This window comes from Bombyx mori, chromosome 23 (genome assembly GCF_030269925.1).
Source record: "Bombyx mori chromosome 23, ASM3026992v2".
Classification (NCBI taxonomy): Eukaryota; Metazoa; Arthropoda; class Insecta; order Lepidoptera; family Bombycidae; genus Bombyx; species Bombyx mori.
This window is the reverse complement of record NC_085129.1, coordinates 550969-567176: the sequence shown is the minus strand read 5'-3', so window position 1 is coordinate 567176 and position 16208 is coordinate 550969. Positions and strand designations below refer to the sequence as shown.

General features: G+C 47.9%; 1 protein-coding gene across 5 annotated transcripts in view; it reads left to right on the top strand.

Moving 5' to 3' along the window:
- LOC101741247 (probable RNA-directed DNA polymerase from transposon X-element) overlaps nucleotides 1-16208 on the top strand; it is a 29780-nt gene that overhangs the window by 550 nt on the left and 13022 nt on the right. For 3 of the 5 annotated variants that reach the window (XM_062675143.1, XM_012691202.4, XM_062675142.1), the window contains exon 2: nucleotides 15364-15575. In XM_062675143.1, coding sequence (XP_062531127.1) covers nucleotides 15388-15575 — 188 coding nt within the window. In that variant the 5' untranslated portion in view covers nucleotides 15364-15387. Of the gene's footprint in view, nucleotides 1-51; nucleotides 14726-14873; nucleotides 15243-15363; nucleotides 15576-16208 lie in introns of those variants that run through there. The other 2 variants (XM_062675144.1, XM_062675141.1) reach the window with 2 other exon arrangements.

Below are 16208 nucleotides of genomic sequence, written 5' to 3'. Positions count from 1 at the left end.
TTTAGTTTCGGAGGAGTTTGTAAAATAAATAAAATTAATTAATTTGTTTAGTCTTCTACGATGAAGAAGTGTCGTCATGTGATAAAAATCAAGACCTGAAAAAAGAAACTTGTGAACCAGTCGGTGTCGGTATCCTTGCGTGAGGTTTTTCCACCACCCCGCCTATCTTGGCGTACAATTGCGACTTGACCACATGTCCGAGGGTGGGAGGCGATACTCCAGTAGTGATTTATCTGGGCCTCGGTAAATACTCTGTGGGCCGTGAGTGCTGGTTGGTCTGACTGTTTTTAACAGTGTCGGTTCATTCCTAATGATATAAGATATTATGCGCGCTTATTAAGTGTTATTCTGACAGAAGAGTTTAATGAATATAAAGAGAAGCTCAGCGACAACTAAGTGTAGGGTCGCCCGGTGGGTATCACACGTGAGTGAGAAAGAGTGGAGGTCCAATTCCGGACGCGATTAATTATTTGCCACAACTCTGCAGTACGGCTCTGCCTGGCTGAACAATTCAAGCTGTTGAAGTCGCGGCGTGAAGTACTAGACCCCCAAAATTAAACCTGTGAAATTTATAAATCCGTGATTACTTGTGGCCGTGCGTATATTAAGTTCACTCATGTAGAAACCATCGTATTGACTATTTCTACGGATATGCAAAAATGCGACTGGGTTGAGGGCTCAAATGAGAGTTATATATAATGTAGAATCGTTATTATGAGATATACAAGAAACGATTGGAAAGTGTCCAGAAACGGTTTCTATGAAACTTGTCTTACAACTACAATCTGGGTAGAAAGTTACCCGGCTATGAATATTGACTTCACCACTTTAATTTAGATTCTCTTCTTAGTCGGAGGAAACTAATGGGGGTATATTTCTAAACAAATTAATCCATGGAATAACCGACACACCTAATTTCTTAACCCAGATAAAAATATCAGCCCCTAAGAACCTACCAAGAACGAAGAAATATAAACCGTTTATAAGAAAGCCCGTTCGTTCGAATTTAGGTGCTTACGAAGTCGTTGTGGCCTAAAGGATAAGACGTCCGGTGCATTCGTATGTAGCGATGCACCGGTGTTGGAATCCCGCTGGCGGGTACCAATTTTTCTAATGAAATACGTACTCAACAAATGTTCACGATTGACTTTCACGGTGAAGGAATAACATCGTGTAATAAAAATCAAACCCGCAAAATTATAATTTGCGTAATCACTGGTGGTAGGACTTGGGAGTCCGCACGGGTAGGTACCACCACCCAGCCTATTTCCACCGTGAAGCAGTAATGCGTTTCGGTTCGAAGGGTGGGGTAGCCGTTGTAACTATACTTGAGATCTTAGAACTTATATCTCGAGGTGAGTGGCGCATTTACGTTGTAGATGTCTATGGGCTCCAGTAACCATTTAACATCAGGTGGGCTGTGAGCTCGTCCATCCATCTAAGAAAAAAAAATAAAAAAAAATTACTCGCCCTTGAACAGAATCCTTTGGGACTACAATAACGTCCACGGTAGCGCGGTCTCCGTCAATGTTCGTTCAGAGTTGTCCGATTGCGCTGAACTAATTTTAAGTCAAATAGATGATCTTTCTAATTGTCTTATATTGTTCCTACAACTTATAAGAAAAATTTGTCGCGGTTAATTTTCCAATTAAATATAAATTATTCTTAAGCAATCAATCAAGTGTATGTAATCAAATCTTAGTTATATATTTTATCTATTTTTTGGACGTGGATGGAGTGTGTGCATGACGATATGAGAGAGAGAGAGAGAGAGAGAGAGGAGTGAGTGTTAAGCTCACGGCTTATAGAAGAGAATGGAAGAGAAAAATTAGCTGTGCCGACCCCACTTAATGGGATAAGGTGAAGAAAAAGAAGAAGCGCCATGATCACATTAGACTTAACACTGCGTTTTTCCCCCACCTTACCGTTGATATTCCCATTCCACCTACTTGTTGACCGGTAGCTGAGCTCACATGCTCAGCCTGAGAGAGCTTGCTAACACTGACCCTAGCAAGAGCTGTGCTTCGCTGCTTCTACCACTGGATAGGAGTTGCGACTCACTGCTAAGATCCGACGAAGAACTCAAGATTCTCTACTAGTTAGTTAGTCGTATTTGACAAGTTCGACGAGGATGACGGTCGGTGCTCAAAGAGCTTGAAAAGTAACGCATATGCAAATAAAAGTGTGCTAAACACATTTTTATACACATACATACATAGCTGTGTGCGCCTGAACATATTGTTAAAGCAATTGTTTGCACCGTTATTACACGTTTCGAAAATACCATTATTATAATATTTAATGCTTATAAATTTAAAAAAAAATACTTTATTTAAAGATTTTTATATTTAACTTTTTAACATTTTGAATAATATCATAATCTTAGTTGAAAAGGCCTACTTGTTTATTATTATACTCTGTTTAGTTTGTTTTGATTTTTATAAGTATCTAGTGTAATTTACTTTTGATGTGTGAAATGTGTATGTGGAATATCGTTATCTGATAAATAAATGAATTGAATACGAATGCCACAGCTAAGAATTTTCATTATAAAGTAGATCCAAAAACATTAACCTAGGATTAGTAGATTTGATTACATCTACTAGTCACTAAGAGCAAAAGTAATCACTGAAAGTTTAAGAGTTCTGCAATTTATTATTTCATAACATTCACCTTCGTTGGGAGTGTGTGTGCGTGTGTGTGCGCGTGTGATTGTACCAAACATTATTCGATTCTTAGATTATTTGTTTGTTAAGTATGTACTTATTACAAATTGATTCACTTTGCATTTTTTTTTATTGCTTAGATGGATGGACAAGCTCACAGCCCACCTGGTGTTAAGTGGTTACTGGAGCCCATAGACATCTACAACGTAAGTGCGCCACCCATACCGAGATATAAGTTCTAAGATCTCAGTATAGTTACAATGTATTCACGATTGACGTATATCGTCTTCTCGCATTAAAACTGTATAATCTCAAAACTTACTAATTTTACAGGAGAGTGTTTTATATTATTATAATGCTTAAAACATGTGATATTTTCAATATTAATCATCTTTGCAACATATTTTTTTATTTTTTCACAGTTACATATTATCTGTCTTCTAAAGTAAGATAAAATTATGTATTAATTTTGTTAATAGTAGTCAAAACATCGGTAAACGAAAAAAAAAAAAAAAAAAAAAAAAAAAAAAAAAAACTAAACTACGTTCTTTTGACAGAAGTTATGAGAAAAATACTGGTGATACCAAATGATTACGCATATTAACTTAATTTCGAATATTTTTGGAAATTGTACACTTTCAATGCGAAAAGACGATATGTGTTTATGTTCAAAACATATTTTATGTAAATATATCACACATAATACGAAGAAATGTATTTTTGTCGCTTACCAGAATATAAAAACTGGTTTGCGATCATAAGGATAATGATAGCCGTCATCTCTTATGACAATTTAATCATTCCGATTCAGGCACCCGTCGCGTGCTGACGTGCTCATCGACCGTTCGATTGCCCGACCTCGGTTCGGGGCACATCTGGCGTCCAAGTGTTTTTCTCGGAAGTGACTACCTGTGCTAATTGCGTCGCATCGCCATCTGTGAGCGGGCGGACCCCTAAATTCCAGGAATTCGTTCGGTAACTTAGTGGCCCGTTTGCAAGCGGACGGCTGTGTGCCGTAATTAATTGCGATTATTACAATTTTTGGGGCCTCGCCGTAAGGCGAGTGTGTTTTTAAAGTCCCGGGGCAGCCCCCCCTGGGCACTCGTCTATTATAATGGAGTCCACGGTCGATCTGTTTGCAGAATTTCTTCGCCTTAGGTACCCAACGCTATCGGCAGAATTTTTAGAATTCAAGACCCATCACGCAGCGAACTCGCCGGCGGTCTCTGTCGCTCCCGTCGCTCCTGCGTCGTCCATCGCGGCCTCCATCACGCCCGCCTATCCCGTGTCCCCGATACTCGCGCCCAAAACTTCTGCGTCGACCGTTGCAGCTTCCGCCTCAACCGTGCGTTCGTCGGCGACCTACGTTGCTTCCGTGCGTTCGTCCACAGCCTCCGTCGTGCCTGCGTCGTCCACTGCGCCCGCTAAAACACCCACCCGCAGGTCGCCCGCGCCCTCCTCATCCGATTCAGAGTCGGACATGGAGGTCGACCATTCCCCCGCCGCCACGACTGATGGATTCACAGTAGTCCAAAAAGGTAAAAAGCGCGCTGCGGAGGCCCGAGCTTCCGCGGCCGCTAAAGTAAGCAAAGCCGCGAACGCGTCGCGTCCCCGCCCTCCAACCCCCGTCGCTCCCGCTGTCCGTGCAACACCGTCGCCGCGTCCAGTGGCACAATCTAAAACTCAGACCCCTCCCCCGGTAATCCTTCAAGAGAAGGCAGCTTGGGACCGAGTTTCCCTGGCCCTTAAGGCCAAAAATATTAATTTTGTCAGCGCCCGTAATCTCGCTAACGGGATTCAAATAAAAGTAACGTCACCCGACGACCATAGGGCCCTCTCAAGTTACCTCCGAAAGGAGCGTATAAGCTTCCACACTTATACGCTCCAGGAGGAGCGCGAACTTCGCGTTGTCATACGTGGAATCCCGAAGGAGCTAGATGCTGATCTCGTCAAGGCTGATCTGATAGAACAAGGCCTACCAGTAAATTCCGTGCACCGCATGCACACCGGCCGCGGTAGGGAGCCATACAATATGGTTCTAGTCGCCCTCCAGCCTACCCCCGAGGGTAAGCACATTTTTAACATACGGACCGTCTGTAAGCTCTCCGGTATCGCCGTCGAAGTCCCCCATAAAAAAGGCACTCCTAGTCAGTGCCATAACTGCCAACTGTACGGGCACTCTTCCCGTAACTGTCACGCGCGCCCCCGATGTGTTAAGTGTTTGGGCGATCACGCCACGGCCCTCTGTACTCGCGACCAGAAAACCGCCACCGAACCACCTAGCTGCGTCCTGTGCCGAACACAGGGTCACCCCGCGAACTACCGTGGATGCCCCCGAGCTCCAAAAATAAATCGCCGCGTCGCCCGCCAAAACCGCCTCCGAGCTTCCCGCCCAGACATCAAAGTCTCAGTACCCTCTGTGCCGAAGGCTAAGCCTGCCTTCGTGCCGGCGCCGGTGCCCAGCGGCTCGGCCTGGGCTAAACCGTTGCCGTACACGAACACGGCTGCAGCTCCTCCCTCCGCGATTCGTCCCGCCCCCGCGATTCGTCCCTCCCCCGCGATCAGCACTCCGACCGCGTCCGATAATCTCGCTCTAGCGATCGACTTTTTTCAGTCGATCAACTTTGAGCGTGTTAACGCCTTGGGTGACGCCATTCGCGCCGCCTCTACTGCACAACACTTCATCGCTGTTGTGCAGGAATACGCTGACGTATACGCGTCGTTAAATACGTACGTCCTCCCCTCACTCCGCCGGTAATCAATGGCGTACATTAGTAGAATAAAGCCCTTATCCGTAACGATAGGATTTTTTAACGCTTACGGTCTCGCAAATCAACGTGATCAGGTTTGTGATTTTTTGCGTGACCATCAAATTGACATTTTTTTAGTGCAGGAGACCCTACTCAAGCCCGCGCGTCGCGACCCTAAAATCGCGAACTATAACATGGTTAGGAACGACAGGCTCACTGCTCGTGGTGGTGGTACCGTCATTTACTATAGAAGAGCCCTGCATTGCGTCCCGCTCGATCCTCCCGCGCTCGCTAACATCGAAGCATCAGTGTGCCGAATCTCACTGACGGGTCACGCGCCGATCGTTATCGCGTCCGTTTATCTTCCTCCGGATAAGATCGTTCTAAGCAGTGATATCGAGGCGCTACTTGGCATGGGAAGCTCTGTCATTCTGGCGGGCGACCTAAATTGTAAACACATCAGGTGGAACTCACATACCACAACCCCTAATGGCAGGCGGCTCGACGCGTTAGTCGATGATCTCGCCTTCGATATCATCGCTCCGCTAACCCCGACTCACTACCCGCTAAATATCGCGCATCGCCCGGATATACTCGACATAGCGTTATTAAAAAACGTTACTCTGCGCTTACACTCGATCGAAGTAGTTTCAGAGTTAGATTCAGACCACCGTCCCGTCATTTTGAAACTCGGTCGCGCTCCTGATTCCGTTCCCGTCACGAGGACAGTGGTGGATTGGCACACGCTGGGCATTAGCCTGGCTGAATCTGATCCACCATCGCTCCCGTTTAGCCCGGACTCTACCCCGTCTCCTCAGGATACCGCTGAAGCCATAGACATCTTAACGTCACACATCACCTCGACATTAGATAGGTCATCGAAGCAAGTTGTAGCGGAGGACTTCCTTCACCGCTTCAAATTGCCTGACGATATTAGGGAACTCCTTAGAGCTAAGAACGCCTCGATCCGCGCTTACGATAGGTATCCTACCGTGGAAAATCGTACTCGAATGCGTGCCCTACAACGCGACGTAAAGTCTCGCATCGCCGAAGTCCGAGATGCCAGATGGTCTGATTTCTTAGAAGGACTCGCGCCCTCTCAAAGGTCTTACTACAGCTTAGCTCGTACTCTCAAATCGGATACGGTAGTAGCTATGCCCCCCCTCGTAGGCCCCTCAGGCCGACTCGCGGCGTTCGATGATGACGAAAAAGCAGAGCTGCTGGCCGATACATTGCAAACCCAGTGCACGCCCAGCACTCAATCCGTGGACCCTGTTCATGTAGAATTAGTAGACAGTGAGGTAGAACGCAGAGCCTTCATTCCGATAGAGGCACCCGTCACGTGCGGACGTGCTCATCGTCCACTCGATCGCCCGGTCTTTGTTCGCCCGGCTTTTGTTAGCCCGGCCATTGTTCGCGCGGCCTGTGTTTGTGGTACATCTGCCGACTAAGTGCTCTTTCTGGAAGTTTTTATTTGTTTTGTTTCCTTTTGTTGTTTCTGTGTTCGTGGTACATCTGCCGACAAAGTGGTTTCCTGCAAGTATTTATTTGTTTTGTTTCTTTTCGTAATTTCTGTTTTGTTGTGCTTTTTCTTTGTCCTGTAGTAATCGCGCCGCATTGCCACCTGTGTTCAATAGAACCGCTCAGGTCCGAGTAGTTGGGGCCTCGCCGCAAGGCGAGTGTTTTCAAGACCCGGGGCCGCCCCACCTGGGTACTCAGCGATCATGGACGCTGTATTCGCGGAATTCCTCCGACTTCGCCACCCACAGCTCGCCTCGGAGTTTTTGGCCTTCAAGGCCAATCACACTGCGAGCCCTCTCGAGGACTCCGCCGCGCTCGCTGCTCCTGCGTCGCCTGTACCTGCGTGCAGAGCTTCTGCATTGAGCACCGCAGCCTCTGTAGTGCCTGCCGCTCCCGTGTCGCCTATACTGGCGAGAAAAGCTGCTGCGTCGTCCGCCGTGACCATCGTTTCAGCTGAGCGATCATCCGCGGCCTCCGTCGCGCCCTCTAAAACACCTACACTTGCTCGTAGGTCGCCTGCACCCGCCTCCTCGTGCTCCGACTCTGACTCGGACATGGAGGTCGACCTCGCCCCCGCCTCATCGACGGATGGATTCACCCTGGTACAGAAGGGTAAGAAGCGTGCCGCGGAGTCTCGAGCTCCCGCGGCCGCTAAAATTAGCAAAGCCGTGAACGCGTCGCGCCCCCGCCCTCAGACTCCCGTTGCGCCCCCAGCCCGTGCCACTCCGTCGCCGCGTCCGGTGGCACAAAATAAAACCCAGACCCCTCCCCCGGTTATCCTTCAGGAGAAGGCAGCTTGGGATCGAGTTTGCCTGGCCCTTAAGGCCAAAAATATAAATTTCACGAATGCCCGTAACCTCGCGAACGGCATTCAAATTAAGGTTCAAACACCCGACGACCATAGGGCCCTCTCTTCTTACCTCCGTAAGGAGCGTATAAGTTTCCATACGTATACGCTCCAGGAGGAGCGCGAACTCCGCGTTGTAATACGCGGAATCCCTAAAGAGTTAGATGTAGAGCTCGTAAAAGCCGACCTGTTAGAACAAGGCCTACCAGTGAATTCTGTGCACCGTATGCACACCGGTCGCGGTAGGGAGCCATATAATATGGTTCTAGTCGCTCTCCAGCCTACCCCCGAGGGTAAGAAAATCTTTAACACACAGACCGTCTGTAGGCTCTCTGGTATCGCTGTCGAAGCCCCCCATAAAAAAGGCACTCCTAGCCAGTGCCATAACTGTCAATTGTACGGGCACTCTTCCCGTAACTGTCACGCGCGCCCCCGATGTGTTAAGTGTTTGGGCGATCACGCCACGGCCCTCTGCGCTCGCGACCAAAAAACCGCGACGGAACCGCCTAGCTGCGTCCTGTGTCGAACACAGAGTCACCCCGCGAATTACCGTGGTTGCCCCCGAGCCCCTAAAATAAATCGCCGCGTCGCCCGCCAAAACCGCCTCCGAGCTTCCGGCCCAGACATCAAAGCCTCGGCACCCTCTGCGTCGCAGGCTAAGCCAGCGTTCGTTCCGGCGGCGGTGCCCAGTGTCTCGGCCTGGGCAAAACCGCTGCCGTACACGAACACGGCTACAACTCCCTCCTCCGCGATTCGTCCCGCCCCCGCGACTCGTCCCTCTCCCGCGACCTGCCCTCCGACCGCGTCCGACAATCTCGCTTTAGCGATCGACTTCTTTCAGTCGATCAACTTTGAGCGCGTTAACGCTTTGGGCGACGCCATTCGCGCTGCCTCCACTGCACAACACTTTATCGCCGTTGTGCAGGAATACGCCGACGTATACGCGTCATTAAATACGTACGTCCTCCCCTCACTCCGCCGGTAATCAATGGCGTATATAAGTAGAATAAAGCCCCTATCCGTAACGATAGGATTTTTTAACGCTTACGGTCTCGCAAATCAACGTGATCAGGTTTCTGACTTTTTGCGTGACCACCAAATTGATATCTTTTTAGTGCAGGAGACCCTACTTAAGCCCGCGCGCCGTGACCCTAAAATCGCGAACTATAACATGGTCAGGAACGACAGGCTCTCTGCCCGTGGTGGTGGTACCGTCATTTACTATAGAAGAGCCCTGCATTGCGTCCCGCTCGATCCTCCCGCGCTCGCTAATATCGAAGCATCAGTGTGCCGAATCTCACTGACGGGACACGCGCCGATCGTTATCGCGTCCGTTTATCTTCCACCGGATAAGATCGTTCTAAGCAGTGATATCGAGGCGCTGCTCGGTATGGGGAGCTCTGTCATTCTGGCGGGCGACCTAAATTGTAAACACATCAGGTGGAACTCACACACCACAACCCCGAATGGCAGGCGGCTTGACGCGTTAGTCGATGATCTCGCCTTCGATATCGTCGCTCCGCTAACCCCGACTCACTACCCGCTAAATATCGCGCATCGCCCGGATATACTCGACATAGCGTTATTAAAAAACGTAACTCTGCGCTTACACTCGATCGAAGTAGTTTCAGAGTTAGATTCAGACCACCGTCCCGTCGTTATGAAGCTCGGTCGCGCTCCCGATTCCGTTCCCGTCACGAGGACTGTGGTGGATTGGCACACGCTGGGCATCAGCCTGGCTGAATCTGATCCACCATCGCTCCCGCTTAACCCGGACTCTATCCCGTCTCCTCAGGATACCGCTGAAGCCATAGACATCTTAACGTCACACATCACCTCGACATTAGATAGGTCATCGAAACAAGTTGTAGCGGAGGACTTCCTTCACCGCTTCAAATTGTCCGACGATATTAGGGAACTCCTTAGAGCTAAGAACGCCTCGATACGCGCCTACGACAGGTATCCTACCGCGGAAAATCGTATTCGAATGCGTGCCCTACAACGCGACGTAAAGTCTCGCATCGCCGAAGTCCGAGATGCCAGATGGTCTGATTTCTTAGAAGGACTCGCGCCCTCCCAAAGTTCTTACTACCGCTTAGCTCGTACTCTCAAATCGGATACGGTAGTAAGTATGCCCCCCCTCGTAGGCCCCTCAGGCCGACTCGCGGCGTTCGATGATGACGAAAAAGCAGAGCTGCTGGCCGATACATTGCAAACCCAGTGCACGCCCAGCACTCAATCCGTGGACCCTGTTCATGTAGAATTAGTAGACAGTGAGGTAGAACGCAGAGCCTCCTTGCCACCCTCTGATGCGTTACCACCCGTCACCCCGATGGAAGTTAAAGACTTGATCAAAGACCTACGTCCTCGCAAGGCTCCCGGTTCCGACGGTATATCCAACCGCGTTATTAAACTTCTACCCGTCCAACTCATCGTGATGTTGGCATCTATTTTCAATGCCGCTATGGCGAACTGTATCTTTCCCGCGGTGTGGAAAGAAGCGGACGTTATCGGCATACATAAACCCGGTAAACCAAAAAATCATCCGACGAGCTACCGCCCGATTAGCCTCCTCATGTCTCTAGGCAAACTGTATGAGCGTCTGCTCTACAAACGCCTCAGAGACTTCGTCTCATCCAAGGGCATTCTTATCGATGAACAATTCGGATTCCGTACAAATCACTCATGCGTTCAACAGGTGCACCGCCTCACGGAGCACATTCTTGTGGGGCTTAATCGACCAAAACCGTTATACACGGGAGCTCTCTTCTTCGACGTCGCAAAAGCGTTCGACAAAGTCTGGCACAATGGTTTGATTTTCAAACTATTCAACATGGGCGTGCCGGATAGTCTCGTGCTCATCATACGGGACTTCTTGTCGAACCGCTCTTTTCGATATCGAGTCGAGGGAACCCGCTCCTCCCCACGACCTCTCACAGCTGGAGTCCCGCAAGGCTCTGTCCTCTCACCCCTCCTATTTAGCTTATTCGTCAACGATGTTCCCCGGTCGCCGCCGACCCATTTAGCTTTATTCGCCGACGACACGACTGTTTACTATTCTAGTAGAAATAAGTCCCTAATCGCGAAGAAGCTTCAGAGCGCAGCCCTAGCCCTAGGACAGTGGTTCCGAAAATGGCGCATAGACATCAACCCAGCGAAAAGTACTGCGGTGCTATTTCAGAGGGGAAGCTCCACACGGATTTCCTCCCGGATTAGGAGGAGGAATCTCACACCCCCGATTACTCTCTTTAGACAACCCATACCCTGGGCCAGGAAGGTCAAGTACCTGGGCGTTACCCTGGATGCATCGATGACATTCCGCCCGCATATAAAATCAGTCCGTGACCGTGCCGCGTTTATTCTCGGTAGACTCTACCCCATGATCTGTAAGCGGAGTAAAATGTCCCTTCGGAACAAGGTGACACTTTACAAAACTTGCATAAGGCCCGTCATGACTTACGCGAGTGTGGTGTTCGCTCACGCGGCCCGCACACACATAGACACCCTCCAATCCCTACAATCCCGCTTTTGCAGGTTAGCTGTCGGGGCTCCGTGGTTCGTGAGGAACGTTGACCTACACGACGACCTGGGCCTCGAATCAATTCGGAAATACATGAAGTCAGCGTCGGAACGATACTTCGATAAGGCTATGCGTCATGATAATCGCCTTATCGTTGCCGCCGCTGACTACTCCCCGAATCCTGATCATGCAGGAGCCAGTCACCGTCGACGCCCTAGACACGTCCTTACGGATCCATCAGATCCAATAACCTTTGCATTAGATGCCTTCAGCTCTAATACTAGGGGCAGGCTTAGGGACCCCGGTAACCGTACTCGTCGAACTCGACAAAGAGGTCGACGTGCAACCTAACCCATGCATCAGCCCGCTGAGTTTCTCGCCGGATCTTCTCAGCGGGTCGCGATTCCGATCCGGTAGTAGATTCATTCGCGAAACAATTGCTCTTGAGTTGTTAGGTCTCCTTCGGAGGCGCTCGGGCAGTTGTTAGCAAATCCCACCCCTCTTGGCTGAGCCTTTGCTCGCCCACCTGTCCTGGTGAAACTGGAAAGGCCTTCGGGCCACCAGTAAACTTTCAATCATAAAAAAAAAAAATAGCTATGCCCCCCCTCGTAGGCCCCTCGGGCCGACTCGCGGCATTCGATGATGACGAAAAAGCAGAGCTGCTGGCCGATACATTGCAAACCCAGTGCACGCCCAGCACTCAATCCGTGGACCCTGTTCATGTAGAATTAGTAGACAGTGAGGTAGAACGTAGAGCCTCCTTGCCACCCTTGGATGCGTTACCACCCGTCACCCCGATGGAAGTTAAAGATTTGATCAAAGACCTACGTCCTCGCAAAGCTCCCGGTTCCGACGGTATATCTAACCGTGTTATTAAACTTTTACCCGTCCAACTCATCGTGATGTTGGCATCTATTTTTAATGCCGCTATGGCTAACTGTATCTTTCCCGCGGTGTGGAAAGAAGCGGACGTTATCGGCATACATAAACCCGGTAAACCAAAAAATCATCCGACGAGCTACCGCCCGATTAGCCTCCTCATGTCTCTAGGCAAACTGTATGAGCGTCTGCTCTACAAACGCCTCAGAGACTTCGTCTCATCAAAGGGCATTCTCATCGATGAACAATTCGGATTCCGTGCAAATCACTCATGCGTACAACAGGTGCACCGCCTCACGGAGCACATTCTCGTGGGACTTAACCGACCAAAACCGATCTACACGGGAGCCCTCTTCTTCGACGTCGCAAATGCGTTCGACAAAGTCTGGCACAACGGTTTGATTTTCAAACTTTTCAACATGGGCGTACCGGATAGTCTCGTGCTCATCATACGGGACTTCTTGTCTAACCGCTCTTTTCGATATCGAGTAGAGGGAACCCGCTCCTCCCCGCGACCACTCACGGCTGGAGTCCCGCAAGGCTCCGTTCTTTCTCCGCTCCTATTTAGTTTATTTGTCAATGATATTCCCCGGTCGCCGCCGACCCAGCTAGCCTTATTCGCTGACGACACAACCGTTTACTACTCAAGTAGAAACAAGTCCCTAATCGCGAGTAAGCTCCAGAGTGCAGCGTTAACCCTCGGACAGTGGTTCCGAAAATGGCGCATAGACATCAACCCAGCGAAAAGCACAGCAGTGTTATTTCCAAGGGGAAACTCTCCGCTTATTTCCTCCCGCATTAGGAGGAGAAATATCACACCCCCGATCACCCTCTTCGGCCAACCTATACCCTGGACCAGGAAGGTCAAGTACCTGGGAGTAACCCTGGATGCATCCATGACATTCCGTCCGCATATAAAAACAGTCCGTGACCGTGCCGCATTTATTCTCGGTAGACTCTATCCCATGATCTGTAAGCGGAGTAAAATGTCCCTTCGGAACAAGGTGACACTTTACAAAACTTGCATAAGGCCCGTCATGACTTACGCGAGTGTGGTGTTCGCTCACGCGGCCCGCACACACATAGACACCCTCTAATCCCTGCAATCCCGCTTTTGCAGGTTAGCCGTCGGGGCTCCGTGGTTCGTGAGGAACGTCGACCTTCACGACGACCTGGGCCTCGAATCGATCCGCAAACACATGAAGTTAGTGTCGGAACGTTACTTCGATAAGGCTATGCGTCATGATAATCGCCTTATCGTTGCCGCCGCTGATTACTCCCCGAATCCTGATCACGCAGGAGCAAGTCACCGTCGTCGCCCTAGACACGTCCTTACGGATCCATCAGATCCAATAACTCTTGCATTAGATACCTTCAGCTCTAACACTAGGAGCAGGCTGAGGAACCTCGGTAACCGTACTCGTCGAACTCGACAAAGAGGTCGACGTGCAACCTAACCCATGCATCAGCCCGCTGAGTTTCTCGCCGGATCTTCTCAGTGGGTCGCGATTCCGATCCGGTAGTAGATTCATACGCGAAGCAATTGCTCTTGAGTTGTTAGGTCTCCTTCGGAGGCGCTCGGGCAGTTGTTAGCAAATCCCCCCCTCCTGGCTGAGCCTTTGCTCGCCCACCTGTCCTGGTGAAGCTGGAAAGGCCTCCGGGCCACCAGTAATCTTTCAATCATAAAAAAAAAAAAAAAAAAAAAAACAATTTAATCTTCAATATTCTTGAGTATTCTTTCTTTCACATTCTGTGTTTTATTAGTGGTTTTATTCTTTAATGTTTGACGATTAATGCCCTTAAAATTCAAAATCTTTTAAAAAGAGGATTAATTATATTATTTAATTATGTAGGTATAAGTCGTGAAAACATCAAATAATACTTGTGATTTACTTCGATGCGACCGTACACATCTATTTCCTTCGTAAAAAATAAACCTTCTAGATTTCTGTATGTAGGTATTTTGTATGAATGTAGTTACTAGGTATATATATATTTAGTAAATCGCACCATGTACCACATATAGGATATGTTCGTAGGATGCTTTCCTAGGAATTCTAGGAGCGTAGTTGTAATTTATTGAAGTGAAACTTCTTAAGGCGCGTTGAGAGTAAAATGTAACTCGCAGCAGATTCGTTACGGCTAGAGAGAAAAGATACAATTTTGGAAGAGCGAGAGTGAGAAAATAGAGCATCTCGCGAACCACTCGACCGTGGAGAGAGGGAAAGAACAAAAAAAGCTAGGTTGTTTCTCTTATACACTACATTCCTATTACAAGAGAAATTTGATGTAAGGATGAAAACTGAAGAAAATCACAATACTACACAAGAAGTTTCACCAAGCACCAAGTTGCACGCGTATAATTTTTTTTGAAGTTTTGATTACCTCATTGAATTATTTCAAACAGTAAGCTGTCTAAGCTCCAAAACAAATGGAATACAATGAGAGTAATATCTGTGGAGTACGGTGGATGACGGAGAATTTTCGGATAGAAATAACCTACATTTGATTTTGAGAATTATGCCCTTTGTAATATTTCAATTTCAATATAACATAACATGTGAAATTTGGATTACTTCATCTTTCGAAGCTACGTAATCGTTGGAAATATCTCTCTATAATCAATGATATTTTATATTATGCAAAAAGAAGCAAATATGTTTCAAGCGCACGTCAAGTGAAGACTCGTAAACAGGCCAATTGGGACGTTTCGTCTTTAGTCGCGTCTAAACAAATACAATAATAATATAACAAGTGCAATCGTCTAGCTTTTTAACTCACGCGCTTATCCCGTCTTTTGTACTTTTCATTAATGCTACTTGTCAACATGTGTGTGCACTATATCGGTAGGTATGTAGATCTGATCGCGCCATATATATCTATATATGGCGCGATCAGATTTGAAGAGTCAGTTATTATGAAGATAACATATCTGTTGTATAAAAAATCATTGTTTATAATGTTCGCATGTTTGCACGTACAAGTCGTCATGAACCGTTTATTGCATCCATCCATTGCTTTGTTTCAAACAAAGTGGATTTAGAGTAAAGGATGGGTTTGTAGGTTTCGCGCCTTTTTTAGATTTTGAGCTGCTTTTGGATGAAAGCATCGAAGAAAACTGATTGTTACTATTAACTTGTGACTGTTAACATTTTCATTATCAAGCCGTTACTTGCACAGGACGTGGCCGTGAAAGTATTGACAATGACAGTAACATCGAAGGACCAGAGGAGCGGGGCCTCTGGTGGCGTAGACGTGGACCGCGTGCTCGGACAGCTGGGCCAAGCTGGGCAGTTCCACCTCAGGGTGTACGTGATGGTAGCGGTGGCGGTCATACAAGTTGGAATGTTGCACACAACCTACATCTTCTTGGCCGGAAGTGTGCCTTACAGGTTAGTTGTGCAAGGACCTATCTATGTAGTATATATTTCTATTTTCTAACTCCTATTAAATCAGAACGCACAGGCGCTCTAACCTCGGGCTTCGCTTCCGACAACATTATCCACATCACCTATGTTTCGATCTAAATTTCAAATCTCTAACTATTCTTATTATTATGTATTATGTTTTTGACCCTGAGGGTAGCTATCTAACTTCTTAACGCCACGTGATTAAATGTCTCCGCCAATATAAATACGTGATTATGTTGAGGCGATAGTATCAGACCAGACGTTGATGCAAAGTATGTGATCAACCAACAGTAGGTATACATTATTTGTTTGATTTAGTTTAACATATTGCGTATTTAACTGATATCACGCAGCAAACATTAGTTCCTCGACAGACGTGACGTACTCAGATGTCGAATAACTAAAAACCAAAGGACCCGACATAATATTATGTAATCAAGACTTTCCAAATATAGTACGCAATGTATGTGAGTCGACGTGGCCTGTAGGATAAGACGCCCGGTGCAATCGAATCGAGCGGTGCGACTGTGCCGGTGTTCGAATATCACAGGCAGGTCATTTTTTGTAATCAAATACGTACTTAACAAACGTTCACGAGTTTATGAACGACTTCTA